The sequence below is a fragment of the Epinephelus lanceolatus genome, chromosome 11, assembly GCF_041903045.1.
Source record: "Epinephelus lanceolatus isolate andai-2023 chromosome 11, ASM4190304v1, whole genome shotgun sequence".
Classification (NCBI taxonomy): domain Eukaryota; kingdom Metazoa; phylum Chordata; class Actinopteri; order Perciformes; family Serranidae; genus Epinephelus; species Epinephelus lanceolatus.
In genome coordinates, this window is record NC_135744.1 from 40,584,691 (window position 1) to 40,601,550 (window position 16,860).

Consider the following 16,860-nt stretch of genomic DNA (forward strand, 5'->3'; position numbering starts at 1 on the left):
AAATTGGGACCCACGGTATGATACCAGTGAAAGTATCGCGGTTCTGAGTAGTATCACGATACCACAGCGAAAATGAGGCAGATGTGCCTTTTGTCATTTATAAAAAGATAAATCACTTTTCTATAATACATCAGTGATATTTCAATGGAATACATTACTTATTGACTTATTCATACTTCAAAAACAGCATCAATAAATGATTAATATAAGGGGGATCAAAATAAAATAAATAAATAAAATATAAATCAACCAGCCACCCTCCTCCCCTGACAAGTAAAGACCAGTCCCTAAAGTGCGGTGAGGTTTGTGGACCGTTACCTGCCACAAAGAGAGAAATGTGAATGGCTCATTTCTCCTCTGACACGTCACATACCTGTGTGCCGCCACGGCTCGGCTGTTCAGGTATTTCTGGGCAGCCATGACACCAACAAAGAGGAAATTATTGGACCTGGAGCCGGGCTTCTCGGTCGCCGGTAAGCCGTTATCTTGCGGTGGCCATAGTGCTCTGCCGTATTCCTGTCTGTGACCCCTGTTCAACCCACAACCGGCAGGATTCGCCTTTCGTTTCTGCTGCTGGTTGAAATCTGTACTCGCACAGCGTGCTCCTGAATGATTTATTTTGCTCGCACAAAACTATTTTTAGAGCTCTGTGGAAAACAAATCACTGTAGCATAAACAAATCTAACCTACAAGTAAAAATAAATAAATAATAACGTTCACTGCTTAAAGGGCCAGTGTGTAATATTTGGCATGGTTTATTGTCAAATCTGAATCTGAATCTGAATAATCTACCCATTAATATGTTTATATAAGTGTATAATTGCTATAAAATAAAATTTGTTTGGTTTTCGTAGCCTTATAATTATGCTTTTATATAAGTATATATATATATATAGCAAGGGCCTTGCTTTAGAGAGGTCGCCATCTTGCGCCGCCATGTATGTACGGCAGACCGAGCGGACAATCCAGCCAGCCAGAGAATGCGTTTCACGTGAATAAATAAACCAACGAAGAAGACAGCGGAAGGAAGGAAGAAGGAAGAGGAAACAGCAGAGAGTGTTAGTAGTTCGTCGACAGAGAATAGTGAAAAGTTTTTTTTGGTTATAAAGTTTGCGAATGGACCACACTTACCACGCAACAGGAGAGAATGAACCCGAACCGTCATCTGCGAGGAAAAGAAGACGCAACTTCACTCCTTGTGATGCACTCTCTGCGGCGCTTTTCCTCCTGATGATATATCTCCCCAACGATGGTAGCAGTAGCACCGAATCCCATTCTGTGCAGCAAAATGGGAGCGGATTCAGCCTCTCTTCTCGCCCGCTCAGCATCCAACACATGGAGTTCCTCATCTGTACGCTCCGGCTCAAACAGGTATGGCTCTGGATCTGTGTCCGCTACAAGAAACTCTTCAAAATCACGTTCAAAGTCGTCCATTGCAGCTACTATAGTCCGGAGATATTGCTAGGCTAAATAAACAGCTGAGCTCTGTTTACCGGCTACGCTGTCAGTCAGTGTGCGGGCTGGAGATTGGTGGAGCAGAGAGGGGAGGGGGTACCCGCTAGGTACTGTAAGTGAGTATGTGTGTATGAAGTGTGTGTGTTACGCTAGAAGAGTCAGAGTTTGGGACGGAGTCTTTTACCCCCTGGAGTGTTACCGGAGTTTCTGGAGTGCTCAAATAAACTGGCCTTTTTCCCGAACGCTCCTCTGGTCTCCTGCTCATGAGTGATTCATTACAGTATCGTAACATGGTTTAGATTCCTAAATAAATATTCACCTCGTCGCTAGATAGACCTACTCCTGAAAAACTCGTGTCTGCGCAAGGCTTTTTGTCCCTACGAGGCCACCGGCATTTACCTGACGGGAGGGGTGAGCGAGTGAGCCCTGCAATCTAGAATTTGACCACTGATGTCACTGTTTTCAACCCATTTTACACACCGGTCCTTTAAAGATCCTCAATAGCTCAGCTAATACCTGAAATGTCACTGGAAAACAAACCACTGCAGCAGCATGTTGAGTGCCAGGTGGCCAGCTCGCACCGTTATTGGACGGCGCATGGACACTCACCCTCTTGTGATTGGACTTTGAACTTATCGCACAGTAGTGGTATCATGAGGTACTGTAGTACTACAGCACTCCAACATTATGGTATCATATGTACTGTGGTGTTTAAGTACCGCGGTCTACCATTGGTACCAGCATACCATGCAACACTAATTGTTGTAGGAACATAAAAAGTGCCACCAGGTGGCAGGAGCTACATTTGAAGCACCACATGCAAAATAAGCAAGTTACTGACTCCTTCACATCAAGTTCTTGCAAACGTTTCACAATAAAAGCCTTTTTAGAAAATTAAGGGATTCTCTCAATCGAAATTATAATGGGGTTTTCATTTTAAACAGTGACGGCAAAATGCATTAACTTTAAAAGGGCAAACAGGAGCGGTAAAAATAGAAAAATATAGAGGGAATAATAGATATTGGCTTGTTTCTAATGTGGTCTGTTTAAAATGATACTCAGGTACCCTCTACAGCTGTGGTAAGTAAAAGCCAAGCCACTATATTTTAATTTCATTCCTTTATCCTCCATTATGAAGAAATAACATTCTGCGCAAGCTTGATGTTAATGCAGTACTCACCGGGTTGATAAAGTGCCTGTGCTGTTTTACACCATCATTTTTCAACTATTTTACTCTGTGTGGTAACATCCCTAGAGGTAATATCAAAAAGCCTGGGGTGTTGTTGCCGTACAGTTACCCATGGCAGCAGATCACTCTGTGTTTCTTTTGGTCAAAGTGTCGGCTGTGACGGGAGAAGTCGTGGACGACAAAAAAAGAAAAACAAAATCAAATATGCTCAATTTTCTGTCGGGACGTCTTGAGGTGTCCCAGACGTGGCGTTGGTTGTTGTCTGCTATGACATAGAATACAAGGGATTATTGTGGACGACACTCGTTGTTTAGCATCTGAGCCAACACCGTACGACGGTACGTCAGGCTATAAGTGTAGTGTGAACCCAGCATAATTGGTCAGCGTTTCCAGGTCTTATGTATCTCAGCAACTGTACACCATCATTGCAGCCGCGGAATGACTATAACAGAGTATAGCAGCACTTTCTCAAATGAAAAATGACCAAAAAAGCTTCTTTACAACCAAACATGTTTCAGCAATTACAGGTTTCCCGGATGTTAGCATGTAGCTACAAGTAGCAGTGTACTGTGACTGTGTATAGCTGCACTTTCTCCCAATTAAAAGCCGCTAAACACAACCAGACATGTTCCAGCGGGAATGTGATCCAAAATTGATGAGAATAACAACATCTGCAACTTAGATTAGTGTAGGCTACATAATGTAAACCCTTGCAGTACTGGGCCTGGAGCAGATGACCTTATAAATCAATCTGTCACAAGTTGACGTCATCATGTAGCCAAAGTAGAAATAACAGGTGAAAACATAGTATTCAGAATGGCCACAGTTAGGGCCTGTCCCAATACCCCCCCTTAGCCCCACCCCTTGGCCTTACCCCTACATTTGTGCGTTCCTGCAAGGGGTAGGGGTGTCCCAATTCCTTTTTGGTTGTAGGGGTAGGGGGCATAATGAGGGGTAGTGGGTATGAAACTAGCCCTTCAGAACGAGGGATTTCAGCTGCTGACTTGCCAGCGAGGGGTAGACGTCGCCATGGCTACCACCGAGCAAGAGATGGAGGAAAAAAAGTTCATACATAGCTAACGTTACCGATGTCAGGTTGCTTGTTAGCTAGCTAGCTAGCTCGCACTATCTGGCGTCTGTCATCTGTCCTGTTCTGCAAAATTGTCGGATTTTTCACATTACGATAACACGGCAGCTAGTATAACTATGCTGCCACGTAATGTCAGCTGGTTAGCTAGCTAGCTAGCAGAAGTCCCCTGTCGTCTGTCGCATCAAATGAAGCATGATGAATAATGCAAACGCGATCGGTAGGATCACCTCAATCCGAGATTCCATTGTAGATGCCGGTTGGAAATGTAGATGGCTCGCAGCTTCCTGTTTAAAACAGTTACGTATGCGTGAACGTAACCAACGTGGTGACGTAGTGAGTGGTGTCCCAATTCCTAGGGAAAGATTTCAACCCCTACTCCTCGTTGCTTCATTTCGAGAGCCAAGGGGTAGTGGACAAGGGGGGGTATTGGGATTGGGCCATTAACATTGTAACATTCATCATTCATCATTTTCTGTAAGCGCATAGCCTATTAGTGGTTGCAGGGAGGCTGGAGCCTATCCCAGCTGACATTGGGCAAGAAGCGGGGTTCACCCTGGACAGGTCACCAGACTATCACAGGGCTGACACATAGAGACAGACAACCAATCACGCTCACATTCACACCTACGGACAATTTAGCACCTGGAAAAAACCGACACTGACATGAGGAGAACATGCAAACTCCACACAGAAGGGTAACATATGACATAAAATAAGGAAAAGCACAATAGGTCCCCTTTAAAGCTAACTGGCTGCATCTGACAGATGGGAGGGGCTAGGACTTTATAAGACTTTCCCAGATTTCCCTGCCTCAGGTTCTTCCTCATGTGCAGCACATTGTTTAAGAGGGTTCAAAACAATTCTTCTTCACTCATTCACACAGAGCTTTAACTATGAAGTTCCTCTACATTTCTTTGAGTCTGAAGTCTGTCTTAACCCAGTAAAGTTGGGAGTTGGGTCCAAGTCCAAGTCCCCCTCCTGCAATCACTGACTGACACCTGAACATTTTTGCTTTCAGTGCTCAGGTCTCAAGCCTTTTCATGGTTTCAGTTGGACTCGACAAGTCTTAAGTCTTATATCAGCGGCTGTGTGTGTGTAAAGGAGAAAGAATTCAAGTTTGTGTTTACAACATGAGTGCGTCTCTGGTTCCATCTGTGTGTGTGCTGCTGATGTCTTTAACCCAGGTTAGATGTCATTTCCTCTCTTCAGTCTGGGCCAAATCCTTTAACTTCCCACACAAACACACGCACACAAAAGAATAACACTCGCTCTGCTTCACGTTCATCCCCTTGAAAACACACAGATGTACACTCACACACACGTAATAGCTTGTTCATCCTCATAAACAGTTCTTCACACACATTTTCTCTTACTCACCCTTCCTCAAACACACATACACAACTTTCTGAGGAGGGAGATGTGGGGAGGGAGAGGACAGGGGTGTTTCACAAATTACATGCAGACTTTTTGCATCAAGTGTCAGCCCCCTTGCCTCCTCTTCCTCCTCCTCCTCCCCCTCCTCCCTCACTTTGCTGAACTCTTAAGTCAAACACAGCCTCGGCATGAGCTGTGGCGGAGCGAGCGTTGCCCACATGGGTTAGAAACTCTTCACAAGCGCAGGGTTTTTCAGCGGGAATATGTAACTGTTGAACTTGTGGAATATGGCTCAGACGTCAGCGGTAAAAACTCCACTGCGGAGATCCTTCAGCGAGCATGTCAAAGATTCCACCAATAAGGCTTGGGATGTCTTCTGGAAGAGCGTGAGGGAGAGGCGGCTGTCGGGTGAGTTAGGATATGATGTGGATGTTGATTATTCAGCTGGTTGGCATCTTGGAGAGGGGAGTTTACACAAGGTTGCAGCAGCATCTTGATAGCAGTAGAGGGTTTTCTGCAACTCAGTGTGATTCAAGACATTGACATTAGGAATGGAAGATGAGGTTAAAGTCTTCTGTAGTGTATGTTATTTGATAGTATTAATATTGAGGTGATGTAGTGTACTTTCTGGGAATGTCAGTCGTTGGCTACTCCAGTGAATCAAATGGAGCACCTGTGACACTTTAATTGTTGCCTCTAATGTTTTGTTGATGTTTTCTGCACAAACTTGGAAGCAGAGCTCTGGCCCAGGGTCATAAAATATTGCTGCCTGCGTCAATTTGCTCAATCAGGTCACTGAAGCTCCTCATTTTTCTTGAACATTTGTTTTAATCTGTCATTTAAAAAAATGATGTCACTCCTGATGAGAAACAAAAGTTGTACAAACTGATACTGGACCTTGAAACTTGCTTCAACATCTCCTGTACTGACTGATTTCGGCAGCCCAGTGTGATACGCAACAAAAAACTGTTGCAGCTGACATCAGAAAATAACCAATTGTGATCTAGTTGCTGCTGAACAGTTGCCATCGCTCCTGCAGCTGAAGTTCAATACAAAATCCATCTCTTTCGAGTCGTTTGTTGGAGGTGCAAAAGGTCAAGACATTTTATGGAAGAGTTGGTGGAACCAGTGATGTCTGCTTGACATTGAGCTGCTGTCAGAGATTGAAAGTGTGGTTGCAGTTGTTTCAGCCTTGTTGATTCCAATGACAGAATATGTCACATGAAGTAAGAGAGTGGCTCTTTGGGCCTTGATCAGACAGAGCGCTTTTGGAAGTCATTTATAATTTGCTTGGTAACCACTGAAATACCCATCTTAGCCGAACCATTATTTTGCTGTGAAGTTACATTAATCTCACAGGTCTGTACCTTTCAGCATAAAAAATGGACAGGTGGAGGGTAGTTGTTCTTGGTGTAATTGAATACAAGAGGTTTTAATAGATTCTGGAAACAGTGGGCTTCAATGGCATGGAGACATGAGCTGCATCAGGCTTTGGCTTCTTGTTAGGAGAATTAAATTATTGTTAGTTTAAGTCTCCCAGGGGGTTTGTTGATGTTAATAGAAAGATTCAGTAACATCAGTCTTATCCTTTGATATCTCTCCAACCACTTTCAGGAGCTGGTATGATATCCTGGTCAGCTCCTGCTTGTTACTGTCCATCATGTAGTTGCAAGGCAGCTCCACAAAACCACTAGAACGTGAGCTGTAGCTGTGACTGATTGTGGTTTCACGTCTCATTGAAGCCGAGTTTTTTCCAGTGTTTGTTGCACACTGTGAGGGTGGCTCACATGTTGATACTCAGAGTGTTAAATGGACTCCTCGGCTCCAAGCAATCTCAGCATGTTCTCCACACTGATAGCTGTTAAGTCTCTCGCCATCTGACAGATCCTGAGAGGTCAGGAGGTCCCGGGTATGACGCTCAGAACTCCTCAGCAGTCGCCTGGCGGTGTTTCATCACTATTAACACAAAGCAGGTTTCAGTCGAACAGTGGGCCTGGGACACAGAGCTGTGGTGTGTGTGGTGAGAAACTGGTGTGTGGTTAAACTGCAGCTGCAGGGAATGGTTTTGTTTTATTTCCCTGGAGATAGGTTTGTGGCCTCTGCTTGTGTGTGTATGTGTGTGAGACTGTGGGCTTGTTAGGGGAGCTTGTGACTGAAAGGTTAATTCACTGAACTGGCTGTGAAAATGTCAAGGTGACCCAGAGGGCGACACTTTGCCTCTACCTGCTGCCGCCAGGTGCTGAGCAAGTCTCCAGTGTAAACGTGTGGGGCTGTATAAATGTAAAACAGAGAACTGGGAAATATGTCGTCACCAATAAAAGGAAAGGATCCAAAAAAAAAAAAAAATAGAAGCCTTTAGAGATTCAACTGAACTTCAGAGCTGAATAATGTCCTCTGTTCATTTGAATGGAAACATTGTGATTTAATTTGATACACTGAGCTTCTGCATTAACTTTGGTTAAATTTGACAGGTGGATTATTGCTGTTGATCAGTAGCAAACTCTCTTAAAAACATTAGTGTGTGACGTTTCAAAAGCACCCATTGTTCCTATGTAAGTCTGTACTCAGGCAGCGGGTTGACACATGTATGCTTGGTGGGACCAAGTAGCAACCTCAGGGACTGAAAAATAAAGCCAACAAGGAAGTGCCAAATACTGCAGTTCCTTGAATGACCACTAGAGGCTGGCTCCAAAAGCAAGTCAATCCCCACAGACACTCATGTTAGAGTGTCCAACAAAAAGAAACGTGTACAGTAGGGCTGTAGTCTCCTGGTCGACAAGTCGAATATTTGGTCGCTATGCTCTCGTCCGACCAAATTCTCATTGGTCGAATAATCGCCGTGTTACTTTCATAAGGAGAAAAGTGCTACATCAGCAGCTTTCCAGGATTAATCCATTATTTCCTGTGGTGGGGGGACAGGTACGTTACACCGCCATTGTTGACAGAAAGTTGAACTCGCCCACCCTATGCTCAAGGTCGTGGTGACACAGACCTCCTCTCAGTTTCTATAAGCTGAAACCATTTCCCTCAGTGGAAACGAAGCTTGTATTTACTTGTATTTCACAGATAAGAAATAATAAATTGTGAAGACAGTAAAAATAGCATTTTAAGTCTTGTGTGTGATTTATCCTTCAGGGATTTATCCTGGCTTCATATGAGCAGAGTTAATCTCCGCTCGTCACTAGGCTAATTTATACAACGTAAAATACCATAGGCTGGCGCTAATAACATTAGCATGTTGTATTTGCTTGGAAAATGTATTTAGTGTGACAGTTGTTTTGTCGGTGAATGTTGTGAGCTGTAATGGAGCCAAATGTACCGTTACCTTTGTTACATGTTGCTGTTGTCCCAGGCTTTATATGAGAAGAGGAAAAGATCGCTAGACGCTAGGCTAATTTATACAATGTAAAATGCCATAGACTTGTGCTAATAACGTTAGCATGTTGTATTTGTGGGGGAAATGTGTCCAGATAAAGACAAGTGTTTGTGAATGCTGTGAGTTATAGTGAAGCTGATTTGTGTACTTGTGTTTGACATTGTCTCTATTAAGCCATGTTTAATGTGTGTTTAATGTGTGTTTTGAATCAACTAAATAAATAAAGTTTGATTTGAACTAAACTTTACAGCACTTAACACAGTCCTCCACCGCCAACTAGTGTTTTGGAGGTGTAACTGCAGAGTGACACAGACACACCACCACAGAAGTAAAAATAATGTGCAGATTTTTTTTCTTCCAACGACTAATCGATTAGTTGAAGGTTATGTGCGACTTTAGTCGACCAAGATTTTCTTTGGTTGACTACAGCCCTAGTGTACAGCCTGGTACAAAAAATGGTTTCGATCTCTATAACTAATTTCCCCTTCACGTCATCTGAACAAGGGGAGAATTTTTATAGAATTCACCTGTTTACATTTAGTTAAGGTATATTGTAATTAGGGGTGGGAATCACCATAGGCTTAATGAAATATATTGCAATTTTTTTTTAGTTTTTAGTCTGTTCATGGCTCTTCAATCAGTTTTTATCAAACAAAATGTATCTAGTGAACTAAAATAGCAATTGATTTTATTATTCAAGTATTTCATATTTAAATCTATTTAATAAAAAAGTCGATACTTGGCACTGTGTGAAGATACGATATTGCCACACAAAAATATTGCAAAACTACGCTGTATCAATTTTTCCCTCACCTGTAATTGTTACGCACAATTAAGGTTGGATGTGAGTGATAGACTGTCTACTGATTGTGTCCCTGGCTTCTCAGTTAGATCCACCCCTCGCTCCTCTGCAGCTCCACCCTCTCGTCCAAATTTGTCACTTCTAGCTCCAGTAATCCAAGACGGCCAAAGCTAAAAAGCCAGATTTGGGTCTTCAAAACAGGAGTCATAAACCAATGGGTGACATCATGATGGCTTTGTCCATCATTTTTATACAGTCTGTGGTCAGAACACATTTCTGTCTTCTTTCCCAGTGTATGTCCACTCTCCAGGAAAGCTGCCATTTTATCACATTCTTATCTACACACAGCATTAAGTGTATGTGAATATTGGAGTGTAAGACTTGGAAAGGTGCTGGAGTGTCAGGTGTAACCTTTCCCTTAACATACGTTGGAAAGGCTAGGGTGGACGTGGTTTCCTGAAGCTCTTCGACTGTCCACCAGTCAGATCTGGTGCCTTGATCTTAACCCTGAAACCATGTCAGAACTAGCCTCTTATGGAAGGGAATACGGCCAAAATGAAACCTCATATGCGTGTGCTGATTCTCATAGCTAAACTCTGATGACCCCGACAATGTGAAGTTTTTCACTGTAAAAATCTCCCCAATTCACAGTTTCCCGTAAACACACACCCACACAGAGTATGGAGTGTACTATGTGTAATATATCAGCAGACTGCAGGACTGGTGAGGCAGGTTTCTAAGCTGAGAAGCTTTTAGTCACGATGCTGCAAAATTCAAACAGCTACCTTCAGGGGTTTAAATGAAAGTCAGTGATAAACTGAAAAGTTGAATAATCCTTCTTCTGTCTGTTGACGTCCAGGCTCACCGAGAGCTTCTTAAACCTCAAGGAATACCTCTGATTCTTTGACTACCTGTGTGTATGTGTGTGTGCCGGTCTGTTAAGTGTGTGCATGCGTGTGTATGTGTGGGAACGGTATTTTGTTTTCTGTGTGTGTGTGTGTGTGTGTGTGTGTTTAATTCAGACAGCTGGTTCTGCTTTTCCTGTGAGAGCTGATACCTTGCTCCAGCTGTGTGTACACTTACATCTGTGTGTGTGTGTGTGTGCGTGCGTGTGTGTGTTTGGATTTAATCAACATATGACGGCAGAGCAGTCATGCTCACTGATTGGCTGAGATGAATTATGTAATCCTGTGCTTCATAATCCTGAAGCACACTCACACATTTACAGTACAGGCCAAAAGTTTGGACACACCTTCTCATTCAATGTGTTTTCTTTATTTTCATGACTATTTACATTGTAGATTCTCACTGAAGGCATCAAAACTATGAATGAACACATGTGGAGTTATGTACTTAACAAAAAAAGGTGAAATAACTGAAAACATGTTTTATATTCTACTTTCTTCAAAATAGCCACCCTTTGCTCTGATTACTGCTTTGCACACTCTTGGCATTCTCTCCATGAGCTTCAAGAGGTAGTCACCTGAAATGGTTTTCCAACAGTCTTGAAGGAGTTCCCAGAGGTGTTTAGCACTTGTTGGCCCCTTTGCCTTCACTCTGCGGTCCAGCTCACCCCAAACCATCTCGATTGGGTTCAGGTCCGGTGACTGTGGAGGCCAGGTCATCTGCTGCAGCACTCCATCACTCTCCTTCTTGGTCAAATAGCCCTTACACAGCCTGGAGGTGTGTTTGGGGTCATTGTCCTGTTGAAAAATAAATGATCGTCCAACTAAACGCAAACCGGATGGGATGGCATGTCGCTGCAGGATGCTGTGGTAGCCATGCTGGTTCAGTGTGCCTTCAATTTTGAATAAATCCCCAACAGTGTCACCAGCAAAACACCCCCACACCATCACACCTCCTCCTCCATGCTTCACAGTGGGAACCAGGCATGTGGAATCCATCCGTTCACCTTTTCTGCGTCTCACAAAGACACGGCGGTTGGAACCAAAGATCTCAAATTTGGACTCATCAGACCAAAGCACAGATTTCCACTGGTCTAATGTCCATTCCTTGTGTTTCTTGGCCCAAACAAATCTCTTCTGCTTGTTGCCTCTCCTTAGCAGTGGTTTCCTAGCAGCTATTTGACCATGAAGGCCTGATTGGCGCAGTCTCCTCTTAACAGTTGTTCTAAAGATGGGTCTGCTGCTAGAACTCTGTGTGGCATTCATCTGGTCTCTGATCTGAGCTGCTGTTAACTTGCGATTTCTGAGGCTGGTGACTCGGATGAACTTATCCTCAGAAGCAGAGGTGACTCTTGGTCTTCCTTTCCTGGGTCGGTCCTCATGTGTGCCAGTTTGGTTGTAGCGCTTGATGGTTTTTGCGACTCCACTTGGGGACACATTTAAAGTTTTTGCAATTTTCCGGACTGACTGACCTTCATTTCTTAAAGTAATGATGGCCACTCGTTTTTCTTTAGTTAGCTGATTGGTTCTTGCCATAATATGAATTTTAACAGTTGTCCAATAGGGCTGTCGGCTGTGTATTAACCTGACTTCTGCACAACACAACTGATGGTCCCAACCCCATTGATAAAGCAAGAAATCCCACTAATTAACCCTGATAAGGCACACCTGTGAAGTGGAAACCATTTCAGGTGACTACCTCTTGAAGCTCATGGAGAGAATGCCAAGAGTGTGCAAAGCAGTAATCAGAGCAAAGGGTGGCTATTTTGAAGAAACTAGAATATAAAACATGTTTTCAGTTATTTCACCTTTTTTTGTTAAGTACATAACTCCACATGTGTTCATTCATAGTTTTGATGCCTTCAGTGAGAATCTACAATGTAAATAGTCATGAAAATAAAGAAAACGCATTGAATGAGAAGGTGTGTCCAAACTTTTGGCCTGTACTGTACACACAGCAAAGAGAAACAGAGAGAGGGGGAGTTTTGTAAAAGAATCACAGCAATGGTTCTGCATTAAACTGTGTGTACTTTACATAAATCTGTCCAGCTGATTGATTTCCAGTCATTTCCATATGCTGTGAAAACCATTTTATCTGATTAACATGCATTAAGAGAGATAGCATCAAATCTAACCCAAGTAAAATCAGTAACGCCCCATTAGCAACAAGTTGGCGACAGATTGATTTTCTCAAATTAAATGCTTGTTGAAACCCTTTTTTTTACTTACATCACAATTTTCAATCAATAGTATAAATTAATTCCATTAAATTTAACTTAGGGCTGTACAACCCATGGCATTAAAGCAAAAGTCCAAAGATGAACTAAAAGGAAAGGTAAAGGTGATAGTTAATTTTGAGACACATTTTATGTCAGATCATCCACACCAACCCAAACATTTAGGCTTTACTATCTTATTGCCAAAACAATCATCTTACAAACACTTAAAGAGGTGAGGTAAGCTCTTCGCAGGCAAACATTTTCTAGAAAAGAACCAGCATCTGGTCGCAGTGTAACCTAAAATCCATCCATTCATCCATTTGCATCTGCTTATCAGGGGCTGGGTCATGGGGACGATAGGCTGAGCAAGGTATTCCAGACGTTCCCCTCCTCAGCAACACTCTCCAGCTCCTCCTGGGGGATCCTGAGGTGTTCCCAGGCCAATTGAGATATATAATCCCTCTAGCGTGTTCTGGGTCTTCCCCGGGGCTCCCTACCAGTCACACAGAAGGCATCCTGATAAGATGTCCAAATCACCTCAACTGGCCTCTTTCGACAGGAAGCAGCAGCAGCAGCTCTACTCTGAACTCCCTCTGAATGTCTGAACTCCTCACCCCATCTGTGAGGCTGAGCCCAGCCACCCTGTGCAGGAAACTAATTTCATCTGCTTGTATCTGCGATCTCATTCTTCCGGTCACTACCCAACTTAAAGGATTTTTTAAACACAATGAAAGACTTGTTTTCATAGATATCTTGCCCACAAGGGTCACTCAAATAAACCTCAGCCAGTTTAGCCATATGATCTAAAAAAGACACTTTTTTTTCAAGAGAATAAAAAGGAGCACAAATCTGAAAATCATAACCAATAAGGATGATAGTCAAAACTGTTAGATCAAGAAAAAGAGTCATTTTCTTTTATGGTATTTAAAGCTGCAGTAGGTAGAAAGCCTGAAAACGGTTGATTTTTGAGTCTCATCTGAGTTAGGTTTCGTTCGTCTCCGCCCTGAGCCCCTCCTACCAGACGAGCACGTAAGTATTTTATCCTACTTGGTTCTATTTCTCCCTCTCTGGGAGCCTCGGCTCTCCCTCACCGTGCAGCAGCCCTCCCCATCCCTCCCTCGCGAACCCGCACATACTCCCGAGGCTCGGCTCTCGCTCTCCGCGGAGAGCCCTCGGCTCCGCTCCCATGGCCGACCCTCGCGCCCTACGGCTGGGCCCGGCCCCACCTCACCCTTCCCCTCCCTCTGGGGCTCCGGGGAACCGAGTTCTGTCATCCTTTTTTTGGGTTGTTTAGCCGTGTAGGCACTTGTAGCCAATGCTGGAATAGCTATTTTACCTGGTGCACTGTTCGCCATTGCCGCTTGCTCTCCCCTTCTGCCGGCGGCACGGGAACGCACATATGCAGTAGAACAGCCAATAGGAACGCAGTGGTCTGAGCTGACCTTTGATTGATTGATGCACATCAGCACGATACTGATTCTTTAGAGGCTGAACACAGAGCCATGGTGAGGTGCAGAAACTTATTGTTTGTCTCAGACCACTTGATTTACATTATGCTTAGAGGATATTATAACATTTTTACTCAATTATACCAAAACAGTGTTGCCTACTGGAGCTTTGAACATTGGTTCCCAGTTGAGGTGCTCACTGCTTGTCGAGGTCATCGTCGACAACATAAAATGATTTCCCTCTGATTCTTCAGTTTAAAGGGAAGTGTTTTGGTCAGTGCCAGACGAACTCTGATACACTACAAAACACATGTAGTTCTGTGCTCTACACACAGTGCTACACTGGGGTCTGTGTACATGAACTTGCCAGCACATATGTAGTTTGTGCATCTGTGCAAAAATCTCTTCCAGCTGTGTGGACACTTGTCGACATGAACAGCTGATAAAACTGATTTCCCACGGACTATCACAGATAAATTTGTCAGTAGATAATGTGAGGACGTCACATTTCCTCGCTCTGCGCGTGTGTAATTTATCTTCATCCCATCTGGAAAGAATAAAATAAACCAACTAACACCTCAGAGTGGGAGTGAATGCACAAGAGAGTGATAGTGGTGGAGTCGACCCAGTCTGCACTCAGATTTCTTGAAGTTTCTACTCTGGTGGTATGACACAGTTGTTTTCTCCTTTTCATAACCGAACTTCTTGTGAACTGAACCAGCTTTGTGTGTCTCCCAAGGAGTGACGACCGCGTACAGCTGCAGTGTGAACACGGCCCGTGAGATTCGCTGCTCTAATCCTTATCCCGGCCTTTCGCTTTGTCCTTCACATTTCTTTCATCGCTCACTGTCTCTGAGTCTCTCCACAGGAGCATCTCCTGTCCGTCCTCCTTCATCAGCCCGTCCTAATATTTACTCCTCTGCTTAAAAAGTTGTCATAATTCACAGCCCAAATATGGTGTTCCATTCAAACCTTAGCGGCGATGCTGTTCCAAACACAGTCTGTACCAGACACACACTGTAAACTTTGCTGTAACTTTTTCCTTACGCCTGGACGTACTCATCGCTGATACGACAGGGTGACGGTCTCCAGAAACTCTAGATGCAAATTGTGATTTAATCCAGAGGTGGAGATGTTTGATCAGGCTGAACTATCACTAATAGTAAAACTTGATAAATATAAAGCTTTTTAAAAAGCAAAACTAGTTCTGTATTGTTGTTAAGTTGTTGGTTTTGTCATAGTTGGATGTCAAAGGATTTCAAATGAGCGTTTTGTAGACTTGAAGAGATTTTTCTGAGGTCATTATGTTTCTGCTCTTCAGCAGGAAAAAGGAAGCTCCCCAGATACTTTAATGTGACAGGAGGTATTTGTTCAGGTTTTATAAGGCCACCATGCGGCACACTGTCAGAGCTTGTACAGAGTGAACATTTTTTTATTCCCATTGAATTTAAAATAATATCTTAAAAAGATTGCAATTAACCTTTGCACTTGGCATGTGGAACTGCCATCATGGCAGAACATCAGCAGGGAGGCGAGCCAGGAAGTTTGATCTGAAGTTCAGCAGTTATTACAATTTCTCTGGTAATCAAGTTGAATTGTTCACGTGTCGTATCTGCAGGTCACCAGAAGTTGCTCAGAGATGATCTGATTCTGTTTAATGAGGATTTACTGAGAGCAACATTAACCAGAACTGGGACAAATTTAGACTTTTACTTTGATGCATTAAGAAAATGATTAAGCATTTTTCATATTTTTGTAATGTGTTTCAGTGTTTGGCTTTTGATTTGTTTGGATGCTTTTACCACCAATGGATTTATGATACTGGGGGAAAAACAAATTATTTTCTGAGTGAATCCTACAACAACTAAACAGTTTTTTTTTATAACACCCAAGAAGGAAACTGGGAGAGAGCACAGAAAAACATGAAACGCACCATTTCCTGTCAGAGCATTTCTCCTTCGGAAGGAGACCCAGGAGCTACCACTATTTATTTACATAAACAGACAACTAATTATGCGATAATTTTACAGTTAAACAGCCTTACATAATGAAGTGGTTCTTGAGGATAAAGATGATTAAAACTGAAAATGAGAGAGCAGAGAGACACCGAGGCTCTGAGCCAAATGTGATGGAAGGAATCAGTGTGAAGGCTGGTGTTTATTCTGCAGTGATCAGAGATGGGCCAAACTAAACAGCCGAGTGGGGAAACTGGGGTGGGAACCTGGGAAACACACACACACCAACACACACACACACACAAAACACAAAGTTCCTCCTCATGTCTCTGCAGCTTTGACAGAAAGAGGATAACAAACACACAGTCACACACACACACACACACGCACTAAGGCAGAGGCTCTTTATCATCAGCTTTCAAACAAACACACACACAATTTTGGTCGTGGTCTTGCAACTTGTGTGGTAAATGGTTCAGTTGTGTGTGTGCGCGTGTTATCATCTCTGCCTGAGCTGCAGAAGGATGTGAGGAAGAGCTCGTGGGACAGCCACAGGGTTTAAACAGTGAAAACAAAAAAGAAAATAAACAGTCTCTTCTCTACCGCGAAGTTTAAGGGCTTGGTCATATCAGCAAGGGAGCGCTAACAGTGAAAGTAAAGTAAATTCACTAGGCACATATTTGAAAGTATGGCTGCACTCAGACTGCAGGCAAAAGGGGCATTCATGACTCAGATCGGCTTTTCTCATAACTGTGTGAACGGCACAAATCACATGGAATCTCATCTTTTCAATCGTGATTTGGGCCACTTTAACATGTGGTCCTGAATCAGATATAGGCCTGATTTTTGCAATGCAATCTCAGTCTGAACAGTCATTCATGAAACTTCTACGTGACTCTGTGGAGAGGCGCTGACAGATGCAGCAGAAAGACCTTGGCATCCTTGAATTTTGGATGAGGTCTGTTTCAGTGAAGCCATTAACATCAAGATCTGGGATCCGACTCTGCATCCACATACACCTCCATACAGAGCTAGCAGCCATTGCTC

At 43.3% G+C, this 16,860-nt stretch overlaps 1 protein-coding gene across 2 annotated transcripts in view; it reads left to right on the forward strand.

Moving 5' to 3' along the window:
- Positions 1-5,279: 5,279 nt before the first annotated feature.
- The window catches only part of LOC117268507 (rho GTPase-activating protein 7), a 187,480-nt gene continuing 175,899 nt past the window's right edge, over positions 5,280-16,860 (forward strand). For both annotated transcript variants that reach the window (XM_033645035.2, XM_033645044.2), the window contains exon 1: positions 5,280-5,516. In XM_033645035.2, the coding sequence (XP_033500926.1) occupies positions 5,396-5,516 (121 nt within the window). In that variant the 5' untranslated portion in view covers positions 5,280-5,395. The remainder of the gene's footprint in view (positions 5,517-16,860) is intronic.